The following is a 20,216-nucleotide window of genomic DNA, read 5'->3' on the forward strand; positions in this document are numbered from 1 at the left end:
ATGCAATGAAGATGAATCAGCATTGGTATTGCCAGTTGTAGACTACAAAAGGGTTCCACAAAGGTCTTTACTACTTTAAGAGGTGTTTATATAAGGCAGCCAGGAGAGGGTGTATTCTCTCCTTGTGTCCGATATCCATTGCTGTATTCTTTGTGTAGAGTTAAGAAGTAAGTAAGATTGATTACGCTGTCAGGTATTTGCCTACCACTTATACTTCTGTATATATTTTGTATCTAAACCACTGTTAAATGTCTAAGGCTCTGTGTGCTGTGTTTTGCTCCTGGGTTGTCTCCTAATAGTAGTCACGCTGCAAATGTTCTGCCTGGTTACAGGCCCACTACATAGAAAAGGCCAGAGTGACTAGAGAACCTAGAGAGAAGAATAACCCAGTGGGAGCTTGCACCAGAGTAAGTGGTTTAAATTGTGGTTAGCAGGCAACATGGCCTCCGTTGGTGTAATGGGAGGAGGTTTCTTGGTGTCTCGGCTGAATGAGACAAACTACCTCTCCTGGAATGTGAAGATGGAGATGTACCTGGAGAGAGAGAAGTTGTGGACGATTGTTACTAATCCATCAGCTGTCCTGGATGATAGGGACCAGAGGAAAAATGAAAAGACATTGGCCAGCATAATTCTTGCCTTGGAAGACAATCAGCTGATACACGTGAGAGGTCTCCAGTCTAGGAAAGAGTGCTGGGAGGCATTGCACAGTGTGTATGTGAGAAAAACTGCGGGCAGTAAAGTGTTGCTAACTAGGAGACTGTATAAGGCAGAGCTGAAGCCACGAGAGTGTTATGTCCACACATTTGCAGCATATGAGAAGGACATTCCTTGAGTTGGAAGAAAGAGGAATGACATTTACAGAGGCCCACAAGGTGTATGTGGTGCTCAGTTCCTTGGACAGTTCACGGGACATTCTTGTGACTCATCTAGAGTCCATGCAAGAACAAGATTTAACAATGGCATATTTGGCTGATTGATTGTTGGAAGAGGAGCAGAAACAACTGGAAAGGAGACCAGGAAAGGGAGGAGAGAGCATTCATCACAGACCAGCGTCTGCAACAGTCCAGGATGCCGGCAGATCAGCTGAGAAAGTGAACTTTGTAAAGAGATGCCACACGTGTGGTTCTACTGAGCACCTCCAGAGACGCTGTCCCGAGAGGAGGAACAGAGGAGCAGCGAGACAAGGGCGCAGGACTACTCAGAGAACGTGGAGCGGTTCTCCAGCATCATTTTCCCTGGCAGCATCAATGACTGAACACACCAGGAATACTTGGTCGGGGCGAGCAAGCATATTGTTAACAACCCACAAGCGTTTTCTGGTTTGAAACCAGCAATGCAAACATGGGTTAGTCTGGCTGATGGACAAAGAGCTGCTGTAAAAGGGGAAGGTAATGTTTATGTACCAGAAATAGATGCTACAGTGTACAAAGTCTTATATGTATCTGTATTAGAGCATAATCTGTTGAGTACATCCATGTTAGACAGGCAGGGGTATGAAATAATATATGTGTTGTGCCTCGTCCTCCCTCCTCTCCTCAGCCGGGCCCCTCCCGTCTACACCCGGGCCTGTTATCAGACTCCGAGTCTGATAATGAAGATGAACGGCCTGTCATGCCACCAGCCCCCAGCCCTGGCCCCATGCCCAGAGAGGATTCCAGGAATGAACAAACAAACCTGATAAACCTCACTCCTACAGCGTGTGAGCAGGAAGCCAGCCACGTGCTAGAATTACTGACAGCAGATCCAGCTGAAAAGAATTCAAAGTGGGAGGATCCTCACTTCTGGAGATCTGAGAGGCGACGCCAGCAGAAGGAAGGGAGGGGCAGGCCTGGATAAATGCTGAGTCATGGAGCCACACCCCACAGCCTATATAAAGGACCTGCTTTTGGCATTCCAACCTTGAGTCAAGGAAAGTCTCATCTAGTGTGCTGCTAACGCTGAAGTCACAACTTGGACTCCTGCCTGCCCTGAGAAGCCTCAAAGGAATTTGACACGCTGCAGAGGCTTCATTGCCACGCTTGATACGGACTTCCTAGACCCGGTTGTTGGAGGGGGAGGGGGACACGACAATATGCTAGGGGACTATATATCATTAAGAAAAATGGACAGATACGTGCACAAGAGGTTAAGAAGGATGGCCTGTACGTTCTGGGAAGCCAAGGAAATAATTGTGCATGTGTACTTACAAATGCTTCCGCACATGACAATTGTACACATCTGTTACATAGGAGATTGGAGCATGCAAGTTTTAACATATTGAAAGGATGTCAGATCTTGCTGAGAGGCCGAAGTTAAGGCCAAATCCAAGTATTTGGATTGTACTGTTTGTAATTTATAGCTGTGTATTGTCTGGAATTCAGATTCAAAGAGTTTGATTTTAACAGAGAATGTTCATTTTGCTACATTTAGAGAACAAGCTAAGCAAAGACCCATAGCAGGACCCAAATATTTTTCTCATATTTCCTTCTCCTTGGGCAAAATGCATAAACTGCAGAAATTCCAAAAGAGTCATGCTGAATTTTTTTAACCAAAAAAAAAAAAAGATCTTTGTGGTATTTTAAATACCAGGCTAAATTACAGCCATATGCCAAAGACCTGTTGTATTTGTACAACTTGTTAAGTTAGAGAAAGAGACCGGGATGAGAAAAAAATGTCAGAGTTTAGGCAACATAACTAGTATTATGAGATAAACCCAGGAGCAAAGCACAGCACACAGAGACTTTTAGATAAATAATAGTGGTTTTATCTACAGTTAAATATTTACAAACTTATACATAGGGGTAGTCAACCTATTTATACCTACCGCCCACTTTTGTATCTCTGTTAGTAGTAAAATTTTCTAACCGCCCACCAGTTCCACAGTAATGCGCCGTGTATTGTCATCTGCGCATGCCTCTTGCGCATCGTGGAGTGGGTGGGTGTGGCACCGGCTACCAGCTCTGCTTGTCTGTTACAGCTGGGTGGTGTGGGGGGAGATGCATGAGCTATTCTGGGACGAGGCTCTTTTGTTTGCGGTTGCACTATAGCGCCATTTAGTTTCACTTACGTAACATGAACTAAACTTATGCGTGGGTGAAACAAATAGTATATTTTCGGAAATTTAAATTGTCACAGGGAATTTTATGAAAATCTAATGAAAATGTTTTAAAATAATGCTATGAAAATTTTTTAAAAAGTCAATTAAATTTTTAAAAAAGGAAAGTGCTTCAGTATCGGACTAAACCCCTAACACCCACCATGAAAGCTGGAATGCCCACTAGTGGGCGGTAGGGACCAGGTTGACTACCACTGTTATACATGGTTAAATACCTTTATCATGCAGCTATTGATACATGGAGAGCAATTGAGATACACAACGGGAGAGAACATAAGTAGAATGCATGAGGAGAAGGAAAACACCTATATAAGAGAAGCCACTAATGGCTTCTCTTATATAGGCAGCTTCTGACCCAGCTTCTTAAAGTGGCAGTAACCCTACTGCCTCATTCCATTGCAACAGCAGTGGTGGGATTCTACTGGTTCACACTGGTTCTGGTAGAACTAGTTGTTAAGTAGTTAAGCAGTTCAGAGAACCGGTTGTTAGAATAAATCTCCTTTTGTTTTTTTCTACTTTACAGGGTTAATCCTGTAAGGAATTACAACTTTCTGGTGTTGTTTCCTAGCCTAATCTTTATTACTGCTTACATAAACTGCCTCTCTTCTCTGTTAGCCCTTATTACATTCTTGGCAGTATGCCTAGATTTACTGTCGCTTCCAGTTCTGGAGCTTCTCAGGGTTTTTTTTTGTCTTGACTTTCTTAAAAGGGAAAGGTTGTTTTAAGCTTTTTACACCACTGTTGGGAAGAAATACTCCCCTGTTGGAGTTCTTCCAGCCAGGATGCAATGATCAGCACTTTGAAGAAATGATTGAATAACGAAGCAGAACTTAATGCGTTTGCAGATGATTTGGTTGTTTCTTTATCTCAACCAATACATTCAGCTGTATATTTGATGGAGACAATTGATCAGTATAGTAAGGTATCTGGGTTTAAAGTGAATCAACAGAAGACAAAAATGATAATTAAAAATATGAATACACATCAGAGGGAAGAATTAGAAAGAATAACTGGATATGAAGTAGTTAAAAAGGTTAAATACTTAGGAGTATACATTACAGCATCGAATGTAAAATTATATAAAAACAATTATGAGGTATTGTGGGGAAAAGTAATTAAAGAAATGGAGAAATGGAAGAAGTTACAATTATCATTGTTGGGAAGAGTGGCAGCTATAAAAATGAATGTTTTGCCTAGATTTTTATTTTTGTTTCAAATGATTCCAATTTTGAAGAAAGATGCAAATTTACAAGAATGGCAAAAAGGGATTAATAAATTTGTATGGAAGGGTAAAAAACCGAGGATAAAGTTAAAAATAATGCAAGGCGTTAGGGAAAGAGGGGGTTTAAAAATGCCTAATTTGAAATTGTACTATGATGCAGTTGTTTTAACTTTAATTTCTGATTGGATTAATTTAACAGAGGAAAGGATTTTGAATATAGAAGGTTATGGTTTGTTATATGGATGGCACGCATATGTAATATATGACAAGAAAATTGATAAGACATTTAAGAATAATATGGTCAGAAGTGCGTTGTTGAGGATTTGGAAAAAATATCAATATAAGTTAGATGGAAAGATACCAATATGGACCATCCCCAGACATATGATAGAGAATATAAATATATTACAAAAAATGGAAGTTATCACTTACAAAGAGCTTTTGACTATGGAAAAGAATTACAGTTGAAATCTAGGGAGAAATTGAGGATGAAGGAAGAAATTATACATGGTTCCAGTATGGACAATTGCAATCTAGATGGAAAATAGATCAGAAAATTGGTATAAGGCAAAGTGATGATAATCTGGTAAAACAAATAAAAGATCAAGGTCAACAGCATATAAAGAGATTATATAATGTATTGGTTGAAATTGATTCAGAAATGGAGTTAGTTAAAGATTGTATGGTAAAATGGGCACAAAATTTTCAACAACCTATAATGTTAGAAACATGGGAAAAAATTTGGGTGAGGAATGTTAAATTCACATAAGCACAAAATTTAAGAAAATTTTTATAAAATGTTTTATAGATGGCATTTAGATCCTAAAAAACTGTCATGTATGTATCCAAATGTGAAAGCAAAATGTTGGAGATGTGATTGTGAGGATGCTACCTATTATCATATATGGTGGACTTGCAAAAAAGTTAAAGCCTTTTGGATTAAAATATGGTGGATTATGCAGAACATTTTGAAAAAGAAGATCAAGTTTGTTCCACAGTTCTTTTTATTAGGAATAATCTCAGATTGCACTGTTATAGAGACAAAACTGATTCTGAATTTAATAACTGCTGCAAGATTATTGATTGCACAATATTGGAAGAAAGAAGACTTACCTACAATTGGAGAATGGATTAGTAAAGTATCAAATTTAGCAGAAATGGCAAAAATTTCTGCCTACTTGAAAGACTGTACACAAGAAAAATATATATTGGAATGGAGGAAGTGGATTGATTATATTCAAAATAAGTATCAGATTAAAAAATATCAATTAGTTTTTGAGTGAAGTTAGGAATTATTATGTATTAGTTTAAGAAAGAAGGGAATTGATAGTGTGATGGTGTGAAATGGAATATGTTTTATGTTATATTTTAGATTATGTTTGTTAGTTACAATACCCTGTATTCTGTTCTGGGAAGTCTCGGGGAAGGAGGCGGGAAGGGAAGACTATAAATTGATTGGTTGCCATTGTACAGGAATAATGGTAGAATTAAACAAGTTGGAATGGTGTAATGTCGGGACTGCTCGGCAAACACTCCCGAAGGAAAGGGTAAGGAAAGAGGAGTAAAGAAGGAAGAAAGTAGGTAGGTAGGTGGGTAGGGAGGAAAGAAGGAGGAGAAGAAAGGATAGGAGGAGGAGAAGAAGGAGATAGAGGTTAGAAAGGATGGTAGTGAGAAGTGGGAAGAGGAGGAAGTAGGAAGCGAGGCGAAGGTGGTGGGGGAAGTTTAAGAAGGATGAGAAGGGAAGAAAGGATTAAAGGGGGGAGTGGCAGTCGAGCAGCCCTGACTGAGTATAATTTGAGTATAGGACTGATTGTTGGATAAGTGATTGTATTGTACACTGGTCAAATTGTGGGAATTATTATGGAAAAATAAAAAAAATTTGCAAAAAAAAAAAAAAAAAGAACTTAATGCTTATTTAATGTCACTTAGTGACAAGGAACCAAGATGAGTGACATTCAGCAAGGCTTATTGGTTAGCTAGAAAGATTGACATTCAAATTGAGTTCACATAACCTTTCTGACTTTTGGTCTAAAACTGGATTTTGGTAAAGTTTAATTCTGTGCTTGGTGATGTTTAATCCTGTGTTTAGTGATGAGATAATTTTCTCTATTCAGCTTTGTTTGAAAGGAAAAATGTTAATCTCTGTTCCTGAAAAGAAGCAGCTTCGGAAATCTGACTAGTTCCTGTGTCTATTTGTTCTGGTAATTGGTTTAACAAGCAACAGATACTCTGTTTGCTCCTTTACTTCATTCTGGGGAGCTTAAATGACCTCTCTGCTAAAGGGTTTCACTTTATGAGCAAGAGTTGGCTGCTGATAGTTATCATTGCATTTTAACTATTTTAATTCCTCAAGGTGATCTGGCACCCTGCCTGATTTGTAACTCCAATTTGCAGGTATTTCTCATCTAATGATTGGTATTTAGGGCAGCTTTTTATATTTATTTATTTATTTATTTATTTATTTGTCACAACATTATATATAAGCATAAGCATGAAATAACTATACGATATATAAACATATATATAATCATAAGTATGTAATAACTATATGAAATTGGATACAATCAAAGGGAACATTAGGGCAGGGACGGTAGGCACATTGGTCCTCTTATGCACGCCCCTTACAGACCTCTTAGGAATGGGGTGAAGTCAATAGTAGATAGTTTTTGGTTAAAGCTTTGGGGATTTTGGGAAGAGACCACAGAGTCTGGTAGTGCGTTCCAGGCATTAACAACTCTGTTTCTGAAGTCATATTTTCGGCAATCAAGATCGGAGCGGTTCACATTAAGCTTAAATCTATTGTGTGCTCGTGTATTGTTGTGACTGAAACTGAAGTAGTCTTCAACAGAAAGGATGTTGTAACAGATTAATTCTATGAGCTAAGCTCAGGTCATGTCGAAGGCGGCGGAGTTCTAAATTTTCTAAACCCAGGATTTCAAGTGTGGTGGCATTGTTGTAATCAGAGGAAGGGAGAACTCTTCTTGTAAAATATTTCTAGACACGCTCAATTATATTAATGTCCGAAATGAGGTATGGGTTCCAGACAGTCGAGCTGTATTCAAGAACTGATCTAGCAAATGTTTTATATGCTCTGGTTAGTAGTGTAGTGTTTCTGGAGAAGAAGCTACGCAAGATTAAGTTTACAACTCTTAAAGCCTTTTTTGCAATGTAGTTGCAGTGGGCTTTGGCACTTAGATCATTTGATATGAAAACTCCAAGGTCTTTAACGGGGTGGGGGTCATCTATAAGGTAGTGTCCATTGAGTTTGTATTTAGTGTTCAGATTCTTTTTTCCAATGTGTAAGACAGAGCATTTGTTGGTTGAGATTTGGAGTTGCCAAGTTTTTGACCATTCAGACACAAAGTCAAAGTCTTTTTGAAGGGTAGCTGTATTGTTGGTAGTGTCAAATAGTTTAACATCGTCAGTGAAGAGAACACATTTGCTTATAATATGGTCACAGAGATCATTAATGTATATAATATGAAGAGTGTTGGTCCAAGAACGCTGCCTTGGGGAACGCCGCTATTGACAGGAACAGGATTTGATAGGGCACTGCCTATTTTGACCGCTTGTTGTCTGTTTGACAGGAAAGCTGTTACCCAATTGTGGAGGGGTCCGGAGATGCCATAGGATTTTAGTTTAAGGAGAAGTTTATCATGTACTACTGAGTCAAAAGCTTTACAGAAGTCTATGTAGATTGCATCTATTGCTTTGCCTTGATCAAGATTTGTAGTCCATATATTTTTGCAGTGTAGAAGTTGTAAATTACAGGATAATTTTTTTCTGAAACCAAATTGTTTATTAGAGAGTAGGTTGTTTGTTTCTAGGTGGAGGATAATGGATTGGTTGGTGATTGATTCCATTACTTTGCAGGTGACGTAGCATAGAGAGATTGGTCTGTAATTTTCAACTAGGCTGGGATCTCCTTTTTTGAAGACAGGGATGACCATGGCTAGTGACCAAAGTTTGGGAAGGGAGCTGGTCGTGAAAGCTTTTTGCAAGCAAAGAAGCTTTTTTGTATTTTTGTACAGGTAATCCTTGACTTACAACAGTTACAATGGCACTGAAAAAAGTGACTTATGACCGTTTTTCACACTTACGTCCATTGCAGCAAACTGTCATTAGGGCAAAGAAGCGATGTTACATGACCACCTGGCCATGCCCACCTGGTCGTATGAAGCACCACAGTGAAATGAGTGACACGGTTGTTAAGAATACTGCAACGGGCATAAATGACTGGTCATAAGTGCAAGGACCAGTCAAAACTGCGAGAACCTGTCAGAAATAACTTTTTTCAGCCCTCAGAGGGCTGAAAAATTATTTTGACTGGTCCTCGCACTTTTGACCAGTCCTCACACTTATGACTGTCCTCACATTTTATGTTTTGCCCCCTATCTTGTCACCATGGTGAAGAGAAGCAATTGTGAAATGAGTGACACAGTTGTTAATGCTGCAACCAGCATAAATGTGAGGATGGTCATAAGTATGAGGAGTAGTCAGAAATGACTTTTTTCAGCCCTCTGAGTAGTCCCTATGCACATAGCCATGGGCACCCGGTCACATGATCAGCTAGCCACGCCCACCCAGTCACATGCACCTAGCCATGTCCACCCAGTCACATGACCACCAAGCCACACCCACCGAACCGGTTGTTAAAAAATTTGAAACCCACCACTGTGCATTCCGGTTGCTTCCGCTTACAACTTCTCATAGCTCACAGCTATTAACTCTTCATACTCTGACAAAAATATATCAATCAAAAACAAGACTAAGAAATCTACCTTCTGAATTTCTTCTAAATATGCATCAATGAAATCCCGAGGTTCTCCAGGAGTCAAGGTTGCCTTGTGTTCCTCCATTTCTTCTTCAAACAAAGCAAATGTTTGTTGTGCATTTGTTAAGATTTTCTGATGGGGCAGGGGAAGTTTTCTCACCAAAGGCACAGCATTGTAAAGCTGCCAAGAAACAGAAGAAAAGCCAAAATTGATTAATTGTATCACGACGGAGTCTTCTTTGCAGGATATATTGAAAGAGAAAAGAAAATCCCTTAGGGTTCGTATAAATATCTCCAACCGTACAAATATCTCAAGGGAGTCCAACGTTTAGATAAACTGAATTTTAAGTATAGAACTATTATACTCAATTCAGAGCCACTTTGGGTAATGGTGAAGAATTGGTCTAAAAAACGAGATTGTGAAATCTACATTTTAGGCATGAAAGTTAGCTGGGTGACTTTGAGCCAGTCAATTTCTCACAACCCACAACATCAGGAATCAATGGACCCTGAACTTGTGGGGAAGACACCAAAAGAAGAAGAATTATACCCCATTAAATTTGGATAACTGCTGTTATTCAAGAGAGCCTTCGCCCGCTCTTCCTGGCACTCTGATGAGACAGTTCCATAAAACAAGAGGCTTCTAATTGCAAGGAAAATCAATTTCCCAAATGGATGAGACATTTCTCATTCAAGGTCTGGCGGTGGTAGCATCAAGTACATTAAATTTCAAATTCCCATCAGTTGTGCTTTAATTTTAAATGTTTTTCTGGATTCTTGTTTAGGATACCAAGGCCCAGGGTCCTGCTGGCAGTCTGACATTTTGATGGATCAGGTCCAGCAGGCTTCTCAGGTAGTTGCTGTCATATTCAAAACGTTTCCCAAATAGTATGGTGGAAAGTATGTTGGCGGCCGCACTGTCGATGAACTCATAAGGATCAAAAGGTACCCCTGCGGAATAAAACGAAAGGGATCATTATAGATCAGGGATAAAGGATTAATTTTTGCAAGAACCCGGGATGGTTGTAAAGGGCTGTGATAGGGCTGTAACCAATAGGGTTACAGCCGTCCGAGTGATGGTTTAATTAGCCAGCACTATCAGCTCTGGCAGCAGAATAGTCAGCGTCTGCCAAGAGCCTCCGTTATCTTCCATGACGCTGGTGAGTCACCCAGAAACAAACTTCAACTCTTAATCAGTGGATTTGCCTGTTACAAAGAGACACAGCAGCTCTCACTGCCTTTTATATCCTGTGGGGTGTGGCTCCATGACTCAGCACTTCCTAGCCTTGCCCCACCCTTCCTTCTGTTGTTCCCTCCTCTCCTGCCTACGAAACCTAGGGTCCAACCAAGCCTGATTGGGGGGGGGAAGAGTCAGGGGACGGAGGCCTCGTTATCTCTTCCACCTGGCTTGTTTCTGGCTCCTGGAGCTGAGCCAAGGAAGCCGGTGCTCCCGAGGTAAGTCCTGACGGCCCTTCCCCCTCACTTTCCAAGTCACTTTCTGGCAGCAGGCCAGGCTCCAAGTCACTTTCTGGCAGGAGGGCCGGCTCGGGGGGCGCAGACACAACAGTATGTAAGCTTACACGCACACATATCTATAAACTGAAAACAAAAATAGCAGTTGCCTTCAAAATAAAAGCAACCACACAGGATGGACAGGGACAGCTAAAGGGCTTGATGTAGCCTGGGGCAGTATAACGCCCAGATCTTCTACATTTTTCCTTCAAAATGCAACAAAAGTGAGAACTCCAGTGGCAACCTGTAAAGCTCTGGTGAACTCTGTGCCCAAGAGGGTTAAGACAGTGCTGGAAAATAATGGTGGCCACACAAAATATTGACACTTTGGGACCCATTTGGACATTATCACTCGGGGGTGTACTCACTTTTGTTGCCAGAAGTTTAGACGTTAATGGCTGTGTGTTGCGTTATTTTGAGGGGACAACACATTTACATTGTTATACAAGCTGTATACTCACTACTTTACATTGTAGCCAAGTGTCGTTTCTCCAGTGTTGTCACATGAGAAGATATACTTAAATATTTACAAAATGTGCGGGGGTGCACTCACTTCTGGGATGTACTGTGTGTATGTGTGTATCTGTGTCCGTGTGTTAATCTCCCACAATGACAATGGAGACCGTCAACTTTGCAGTTTAATGCTTCTGGGGAATCATCATACCGTTACCAAGGCTACCAAGACATCACAGGGCCAATATGAAGTATGAGGAACATAGAATGAAGGCGAATATACGTGTCCCAGGATAATGTTGCAGGATCCAATCTGGGTCGGTCACTAGGACAAGAAGTTTAGTCTTCCAAGCATCCTCAATGAACCTCTCTCTTTCAACAGAATGTGTGAATGGGGAACACAGACCCAATAAATGGGGGCAAAGAGTATTCCATGAAATTAGAAGTTGGCGACTGGTTATATTTTCTAGGATTTTATATATGGTGAAATTTCCCACTTATCCCCACATGTCTATGAATATTCTAGGCATTCTGCCAACCAAGAACTAAGGACTTCAACCTTAGAAACATTACAATTAAATAAAACAAAGGGTAGGTCTCATTTTGGCCAATTATAGATAGAGTTTTGAATTTTATGCAATCGTAATTCTACGTTTCTCCCATTCTGCATCCGTGCACCAATTCAATGGCCAACTTTGAAGTCAACTATGTCCTATGGAAAAGAGAGCAACTCCAAAGTGACAATTCCCAACCATCCCACCCTCTCCCAGGAGAGCTTACTCATGTTCTCGGTAAAAGCCTGAATCAAATAAGATGCTTCTTCCAGGATCCTTTCTTCCATCAGATTTTTTCCCACGCCAAAGTTTCTGAAAAGCATCAGCGAAAACCTCCTTTGCTCCTTCCACACTTCACCATAAGGCTGTGAGATTATGCCTGTCAAATCAAAGATTGAGACAGGTAGTCCTTGACTTACAACCACAATTGAGCCCAAAATTTTGGTCGCTAAGTGAGACAGTGGGTAAGTGAGTTTTGCTCCATTTTATGAACTTTCTTGCCGCAGAATCACAGCAGGTGTAACTGAATCATGCAGCTGTCAGGCAAAAGCTTCCCCCATTGTTTTCGCTTGCCAGAAGGTTGCAAAAGGTGATCACATAACCCTGAGACAGTGCAACTGTCATAAGTATGAGTCAGTTGCCAAGCATCCGAATGTTGATCATGTGACCATGGAGATGCTGCAACAGTTGTAAGTGTGAAAAACCATCATAAGTTACTTTTTCCAGTGCCGTTGATCACTAAATGAACAGTTGCAAATCAAGGACTACCTGTAATACTTACGAGACCGCCTGCTGCTACCCTATGCCTCCCACCGACCCGTACGCTCCCACAGAGAGGGTCTTCTCAGGGTGCCGTCCACCAAACAGTGTCAGCGGGCGGCCCCCAGGAGTAGGTCCTTCTCTGTTGGAGCTCCAATGCTCTGGAATGAACTTCCCCCTGGCTTACGCCAAGTGCCTGATCTTCGGACCTTTCGCCGTGAACTAAAAACATATTTATTTATTCAAGCGGGACTGGCATAATAGTTTTTACTATTTTAAATTGGGTTTTATTGTTTTAGGGCTTTTAAATTTTTAAATTTTAATGTCGGCCTTTTTTGCAATTTGCTTCGTTTTAAATTCTGGTTTTAATTGTGTATATATATCGAGTTTTATCCTGGCTGTTCACCGCCCTGAGTCCTTCGGGAGAAGGGCGGTATAAAAATTTAATTAATAAATAAATAAATAAAATAAATAATGAAAAAGTAGCAAACAAACATTCATTTTTAAACTTCCTTCTGATTAACCGATTCTAAAATTTCAACTGAACACTTCTTTTCTTCTCTTACTTGAAAGTAAGCCATGTTAGCATTTCAGCGGAAAAAGGAGAGTGGACATTAGGTAACAAAACAAATAACTTCAAGAGGTAATAAAATGGCTTGAAAATTATATTGTTACCTTTTTTCTTAGTGGTAAAATCGACAATGTAAAAGTCTGATCTCCCAGCAAATTCTGTGCCTTTTGTCATGAAGACCTCTTTTGCGGAAGGAAATCCATGAGTTACAACTACAGGTTTGCTTCCCACATAAACAGAGAAGACAGGACCATATTTTTTTGCAAACTGAAATGAAACAGGAAGAGCAAAGAGTTACTAGGAAATCACTGAGAACCAATTGCTGCAATGATACGACGTAGCATCACCAAGGTGATGAAGTTGAACAATGAACTCTCGTTCCTTCATGCTCCAGTCTTCAAAGTGATCGGCTGTTACCCCCTCCCTACTCAACTTGTATGCATACATTGTATGCAGAACTTTCACTGGACTACTTAGTAGGAATATTGTATCCCATATTGTAACGGGGAAAGGATTAATTTATAGATGATAATATAGCTCTTCTTCCTGCTTTTTGGCGTGGTACCTCTTAACATAGACCCACTTAGACTTGGAATCACTTTATTGTCATTTTAAATGTACACGAATCGGCATACATTAAAATGAAATTTCATTGCATACAGCTCTCAAAGGGTCACTGCCACCAATATACACTACATAAACGTATCAATAAAATAGAATAAAATAAAATAAAATAAACAAACAAACATATACCCAGATACCCACATATATTATATGACACAGGGAAACAATGCAGTGCTGTTTGGATGTATAATTGTATACATCTGGCAAAAGAGTCATTTGAATGTGATATCAAAAGGCCATACTATCAGAAAGAAGGGAAGGGAATGGAATGGAATGGAATGGAATGGAATGGAATGGAATGGAATGAAGAAAGAAGAGTGGAGTGGAGTGGAGTGGAGTGGAGTGGAGTGGAGTGGAATGGAATGGAATGGAATAGAATGGAATGGAATGGAATAGAATAGAATAGAATAGAATAGAATAGAATAGAATAGAATAGAATAGAATTCTATATTGGTCAAGTGTGATTGGACACATAAGGAATGGTCTTCAGTACATAAACTCTCAATGTACATAAAAGCTGCACGTGATAAATATGAGCATGGTTTTCCAGCAACCTCATTCTAATACTTCGTTTACAACATGATTCTACTTCAGTGTCTAAATAACCTTTTAACTTTCGCCATTGGGCAGTACTTCATGCTAATCTTTCAAATAACAAGTAGAAACATGTAAAGTTTATTTCAGCTCAAAGAACAAGGGTGGTTTTCCAAGAGGGTGGTGCCTTTGGCCTCATTTGTACTAAAAACAGGCCAGAAACACACAGGAATAACAGTGTCTTCCCTTCTCTAACTTTCACCATTGGTGAGAATTCACAGACCTCCTTGGGGCAAAGACAAAGTGCAAACTCTAACAACAATTATTGGAAGCCTTTCATCAGAAGCCTTCTCGTTAAAATCTCAAATTAAGAGCAGTGGGCTTTTTCTACAGGGGTGTTGCTACACATTGGTGTTTGTTTAAAAACAAGTTCCTGTTAGATTCGTGGCTAGAGAGACAAGAGACAGGCTTCAACTATAGTTCTTTTATTCACAACTATGTACAATCCAGCAGCTAGCCTCTCTGACAGCCAGCCCTTTCATAGGGAGCTGTCAGGAGAGCTAGCCAATCATATTTGAGCTATTTTACCACTTGAAAAGTGGACCAGAGTGAAAACTACTGTTGTCAATATCTAACAATTTCCCTAATTGCATAATAGAAATTTCACATCAAAGTGACAGAATGGAATTGCAATGTTTACAAGAAAGTGACAGCAGTGACTTCCAGAAGCTGCAGGGCCTTTTCTCCCTTCTTGGAAGAATTTGGGGGGTTTTAAGGTGGTCTAGAAATATTTCTGGTTGTGTCCTAGGCAATTCCAAGTGTTGCTTTGGAAAGGGGCAGGGCCAATTCTTGGAATTCAGCTCAAACATACATGAACAATTTGACCGGAAGAGTCATGGCGAGACGGATGGGGGGAAAGCAAGCTCCGCTGAGCTTTGCGAATCCCCGGGCCGACAAACCGCCATTTAAGGGGTCTTCAGACCAGAGCTATCCTGTAGGGATGGTGAAGAAGAAGAGGCACCTCAGAAGACCAAGAGGAACTGGCAAATTCCTCGGAGGTCAGAGAAGAACTCTTCGACTCAACGGCGGGGGAGATGGCTATGGCAACCATCACTAAACTGGGGAAACCGGACCATGTTTTTCAGCAGGAGCAGTGATTTGGACAAAATATCGAAGCTGGGGAGTGAATACCAACTCACAAAGAAGCACTCTAAAATTTGATATTTGCAAAAAAAAAAAATTTGGCGGTGGAATAGCGGCTAAATTAAGAAGGACTGTAAACATAACAAGATAAAAGAAATGGAAGCAGGACCCAAAGACCCGAGCGAAATTTGACTTTTATAATTAAAGCAGATCTCGGCTAGCTCAGTCACAGTTGTGTCAGACGCCATGAGAAGAAACAAGCCAACTTGGTTTTCTTTCTGATAGCGACTTTGTTTATTGGGTCTGCTACAAACTGGGTCTCAGTAAAAGTCAAGGTCTCTCTGTGTAAAGTCAGCGCTGAGAGCTTCTGCCTCTCAGCCCCTTTTAAACATCCTGCACTGCTCATGCCCTGCCCCATGGCTGAACTGCTCTGTTGATTGGACTCCCAGCCACTCTCTCCCTCCTCGTCTGACAGGCCCAGCTGCCACATCAACTGCCAAATCCCAGAACTAAAGCAGCTCTTTGTAATGCCCAGCCCTCATCTCCCTCTATCCTGGCTGCTAGTGTGCTGATTCCCTTCCCATGCTTCCCAAACGCAGATCCTTGCACCCCTCAAACAAGTCCCCAATATGTCCATCCCTTTGGATCTTTGATTAGGGGCTGCTCCCATGATCCGGATCCCTGTAGCGTCATGTGTCGAGCCAGAGCTGGGCTCGACAGCAGAGACCCCTCAAATAAAAAAGAAAAAAACAAGGAAACCCTTAATTAAAGCTGGAAAATCTGGAGACTTTTAAAACTTGTTATAGAATACAAAAAGGAAAGAAGGGGGGGGGGGAAATGGAGGATTTAAAACTACAACCAGGTGGAACTTCTCTGATTATCTTTTCCCTCTATGAATTGGAATTAAGTAAATTGGAATATGGATTTTAAAGGGGACTAATTGGAAGAAATAAAAAAAATAAAACAAAACAAGACACAATTCTAAGTAAACGAAACAAAATAGATACCTTCACTAATTGTTGATTAGAACTGTGGATTGGAAAGTGACACCCTCAGGTGGAAGAGAAAATTACATTTGCTGCGGAAAACTTCTTTACTATAGTGATAAGGGTGGTGAGAACCGAAAGGAAGGATTTTGTCAACAAACTGACTCTGATAAAAATAAGAACTTCAACCCTCCAAAAAATGGCAAAGAGAATAATGATGAAAAAGGTGCATGTGACTTTTAAGCAAGAAATAAAAGAAATAATTACAAGACTGTATGGAAAGCAGGAACCAGAAGAAATAAGAGCTGCATCGGAACTGAAAGCAAACAAAGAATCCATGAAGCAAGAGAGGGCGTTAGAAAATGAAGGAAAAAAAAATAGTGATGATAAATTATTAAATGATTGTGAAATTTCAAAACAGTTTAAGGGGAGAGGTGAAGAGATTTCCAGAAAGGGGGAAAACAAAAAGGGAAATAGCATAAAGAAGTTGAGGAAAGTCAATGGAAAAATACTGAAAGCAAGAGGGGGAACAAAATAATAATAAGGAAGGAAGGAAGAGACAAGGAAAGAAAAAAAGGAAGGGAAAAAACACAAGGTCAAAGGATTATATAGGGACTAACAGAGAAAAACAAAAAATGGGGGAAGAAAAGGAGAATGGATAGAAATATAGGACAAGCAAAGAGAGCAAGGAATTTTAGAAAAGAAAAGAAGAGAATTGAAATAAATTAAAGGTTGAAATATTAATGAGATGGGAATATACAAATATTAGACCTTTTGAAATGATGGAAATGTTTGAAAGTTATTATGTTTTTATTAAGAATAATGTAGAAGCTAATTTGGGAAAACTGTCATTGAAATGTAAAGATATGATTGATGTTGATGCTATACAGAAGATTGAAAAGAAAGAAACTAGTAGATGGGAATACAAGGGTTCAACATAAATGGGGGGGAAAGTAGGGGAGAAAGAGGGATAAATTTGATTAAACATTAAAATTGGGGATGGAGGGTTAGATTAGATCTTTAAGAAAAATGAAAATAGGGAAATTAAAAAAAAGGGAAGGAAAATATATTGATGAAAGCATATAAGAAGTGTTGGGGAAAAAAAAACTGGATGTAAACATGTACCTGGCTGATATTTTGTTCAGAAAAGATATATTGTATATTGTTGTTTGTGTGCAAAAAAAAAAAAAAAAAACATTCATGAACCCTCCATGCAATGCAAATAAACACTGACAAATCTTTTGGAAGCAGCTCAATGCCATTAGGGGTTAGGAATTGCTCGGAATCAAATGTAGCTGGAATTTCATCATCTGCATAATAGAATAGAATAGAATTCTTTATTGTCCAAGTGTGATTGGACACACAAGGAATTTGTCTTTAGTGCATATGCTCTCAGTGTACATAAAAAGATAAAATACATTCATCAAGAATCATAAGGTACAACACCCAGTGACAGTCATAGGGTACAATAAGCAATCAAATCATACTAGGAAACAATCAATATCAACATAAATTGCAAGGATACAAGCAACAACATTACAGTCAGGCAGTCACATTTGAGAGGAGATGGGTGACAGGAACAATGAAAAGACCAATAGCAATAGTAATGCATCCTAATGTAAATAATAATAATAATAATAATAATAATAATAATAATAATAATAATAATAATAATAATAATAATAATAATAATAATAATAATAGAGTTGGCAGGGACCTTGGAGGTCTTCTAGTGCAACCCCCTGCCCAGGCAGGAAACCCTACACTACTTCAGACAAATGGTTATCCAACAACTTCTTAAGAACTTCCTGTGTTGGAACATTCACAACCTCTGGAGGAAACTTGTTGCACTGATTAATTGTTCTGTCAAGAAATTTCTCCTTAGTTCTAAGTTGCTTCTCTCCTTATTGCTCCCATTGCTTCTTGTCCTAATTGCAGGTGCTTTGGAGACTAGCTTGACTCCCTCTTCTTTGTGGCAACCCCTGAGATATTGGAACACTGCTATCATGTCTTCTCCAGTCCTTCTTTTCATTAAACTAGACATACCCAGTTCCTGCAATCGTTCTTCATATATTTTAGCCTCCAGTTCCCTAATCATCTTTGTTGCTCTTCTCTGCACTCTTTCTAGAGTCTCAACATCTCTTTTACATTGTGGCGACCAAAACTGAATGCAGTATTCCAAGTGTGGCCTTACCAAAGCATTATAAAGTGGTATTAACACTTCATATGATCTTGATTCTATCCCTCTGTCTATGTAGCCTAGAACTGTGTTGGCTTTTTGGCAGCAGCAGCAGCACACTGATGGCTTATATTTAAATGATTGTCCCTAGAACTCCAAGATCCCTCTCACAGTTACTACTATTGAGCAAGGTACCACATATACTGTACCTGTGCATTCTGTTTTTCTTGCCTAAATGTAGAACCTTACTTTTTTAACTATTGAATTTCATTTTGTTAGATAGTGCCCAATGTTCAAGTCTGTCAAGATCTTTCTGTATCTTGAGCCTATCTCAAGATGTGAATAGTTTGACACTGTTGAGGGAATTATTTGTTTAGCAGAGTGATGGCATTCAGGAAAAAACTGTTCTTGTGTCTAGTTGTTCTGGCGTGCAGTGCTCTATAGCGTCATTTTGAGGGTAGGAGTTTGAAACAATTTATGTCCAGGATGCGAGGGGTCTGTAAATATTTTCACAGCCCTCTTTTTGACTTGTGCAGTATACAGGTCCTCCATGGAAGGCAGGTTGGTAGTAATTGTTTTTTCTGCAGTTCTAATTATCCTCTGAAGTCTGTGTCTGTCTTGTTGGGTGCAGAACCAAACCAGTCAGTTACAGAAATGCAGATGACAGACTCAATAATTCCTCTATAGAACTATATCAGCAGCTCCTTGGACAATTTGAGTTTCTTGAACTGGCACAGAAAGAACATTCTCTGTTGTGCTTTTCTGATGACGTTTTTGATGTTAGGTGACCATTTTAGATCTTGTGATATGGTAGAACCTAGAAAATTGATTGATACTGTGTTGTCTAGTATTGTAAGAGGTGGTAGTATGGGAGGGTTTCTCGTAAAGTCCACCACCATTTCTACGGTTTTGAGTAAGTTCAGTTCCAGATTGTTCTGGTCGCACCACGAGGCTAGTTGTTCAACCTCCCGTCTGTATAAGGATTCATCGTTGTCTAAAATGAGACTAATCAGTGTTGTATCATTTATTTTATTTTATTTTATTTATTTATTTATTTGTCATAACAGCATACATAAACATAAGCATGAAGCAACGGTAGGACAGAAAAGCTAGGCATATTTGTGCTCTTATGCAGGCCCCTTACAGACCTCTTAGGAAAGGGGTGAGGTCAATAGTAGACAGTTTTTGGTTGAAGCTTTGGGGACTTTGAGAAGAGACCACAGAGTCAAGTAGTGTATTCCAAGCATTAACAACTCTGTTACTGAAGTCATATTTTCTGCAGTCAAGATTGGAGCGCTTAACATTAAGTTTAAATCTATTGTTTGCTCTTGTATTGTTGTGATTGAAGCTGAAGTAGTCTTCAACAGGAAGGACATTGCAATAGATGATTCTATGAGTTAAACACAGGTCCTGTCAGAGGCGGCGGAGTTCTAAGTTTTCTAAACCCAGGATTTCAAGTCTGGTGGCATAAGGTATTTTGTTGTATTCAGAGGAGTGGTGAACTCTTCTTGTAAAATATTTCTGGACACATTCAATTGTGTTGATGTCTGAAATGTGGTATGGGTTCCAGACAGGTTAACTGTATTCAAGAATTGGTCTAGCAAATGTTTTGCAAGCTCTGGTTAGTAGTGTAGTGTTTCTGGAGAAGATGCTACGTAAGATTAGGTTAACAACTCTTAATGCCTTTTTTGCAATGTAGTTGCAGTGGGCTTTGGCACTTAGGTCATTGGATATGAAGACTCCAAGGTCTTTGATAGGGTGGGGGTCATCTGTAAGATAATGTCCGTCGAGTTTCTATTTAGTGTTTAGAT

At 39.6% G+C, this 20,216-nt stretch overlaps 1 protein-coding gene across 1 annotated transcript in view; it reads right to left on the reverse strand.

The window, feature by feature from the left end:
- Positions 1 to 20,216, reverse strand: part of LOC131184106 (cytochrome P450 2J5-like) — a 35,926-nt gene that overhangs the window by 14,340 nt on the left and 1,370 nt on the right. Inside the window, exons 2-5 of the mRNA XM_058155070.1 lie at positions 13,044 to 13,206; positions 11,836 to 11,988; positions 9,881 to 10,041; positions 9,098 to 9,271 (exon numbers count right to left, since the gene is read on the reverse strand). Of these exons, the coding sequence (XP_058011053.1) occupies positions 9,098 to 9,271; positions 9,881 to 10,041; positions 11,836 to 11,988; positions 13,044 to 13,206 (651 nt within the window). The remainder of the gene's footprint in view (positions 1 to 9,097; positions 9,272 to 9,880; positions 10,042 to 11,835; positions 11,989 to 13,043; positions 13,207 to 20,216) is intronic.

The sequence above is a fragment of the Ahaetulla prasina genome, chromosome 12, assembly GCF_028640845.1.
Source record: "Ahaetulla prasina isolate Xishuangbanna chromosome 12, ASM2864084v1, whole genome shotgun sequence".
In the NCBI taxonomy this organism is placed as follows: domain Eukaryota; kingdom Metazoa; phylum Chordata; class Lepidosauria; order Squamata; family Colubridae; genus Ahaetulla; species Ahaetulla prasina.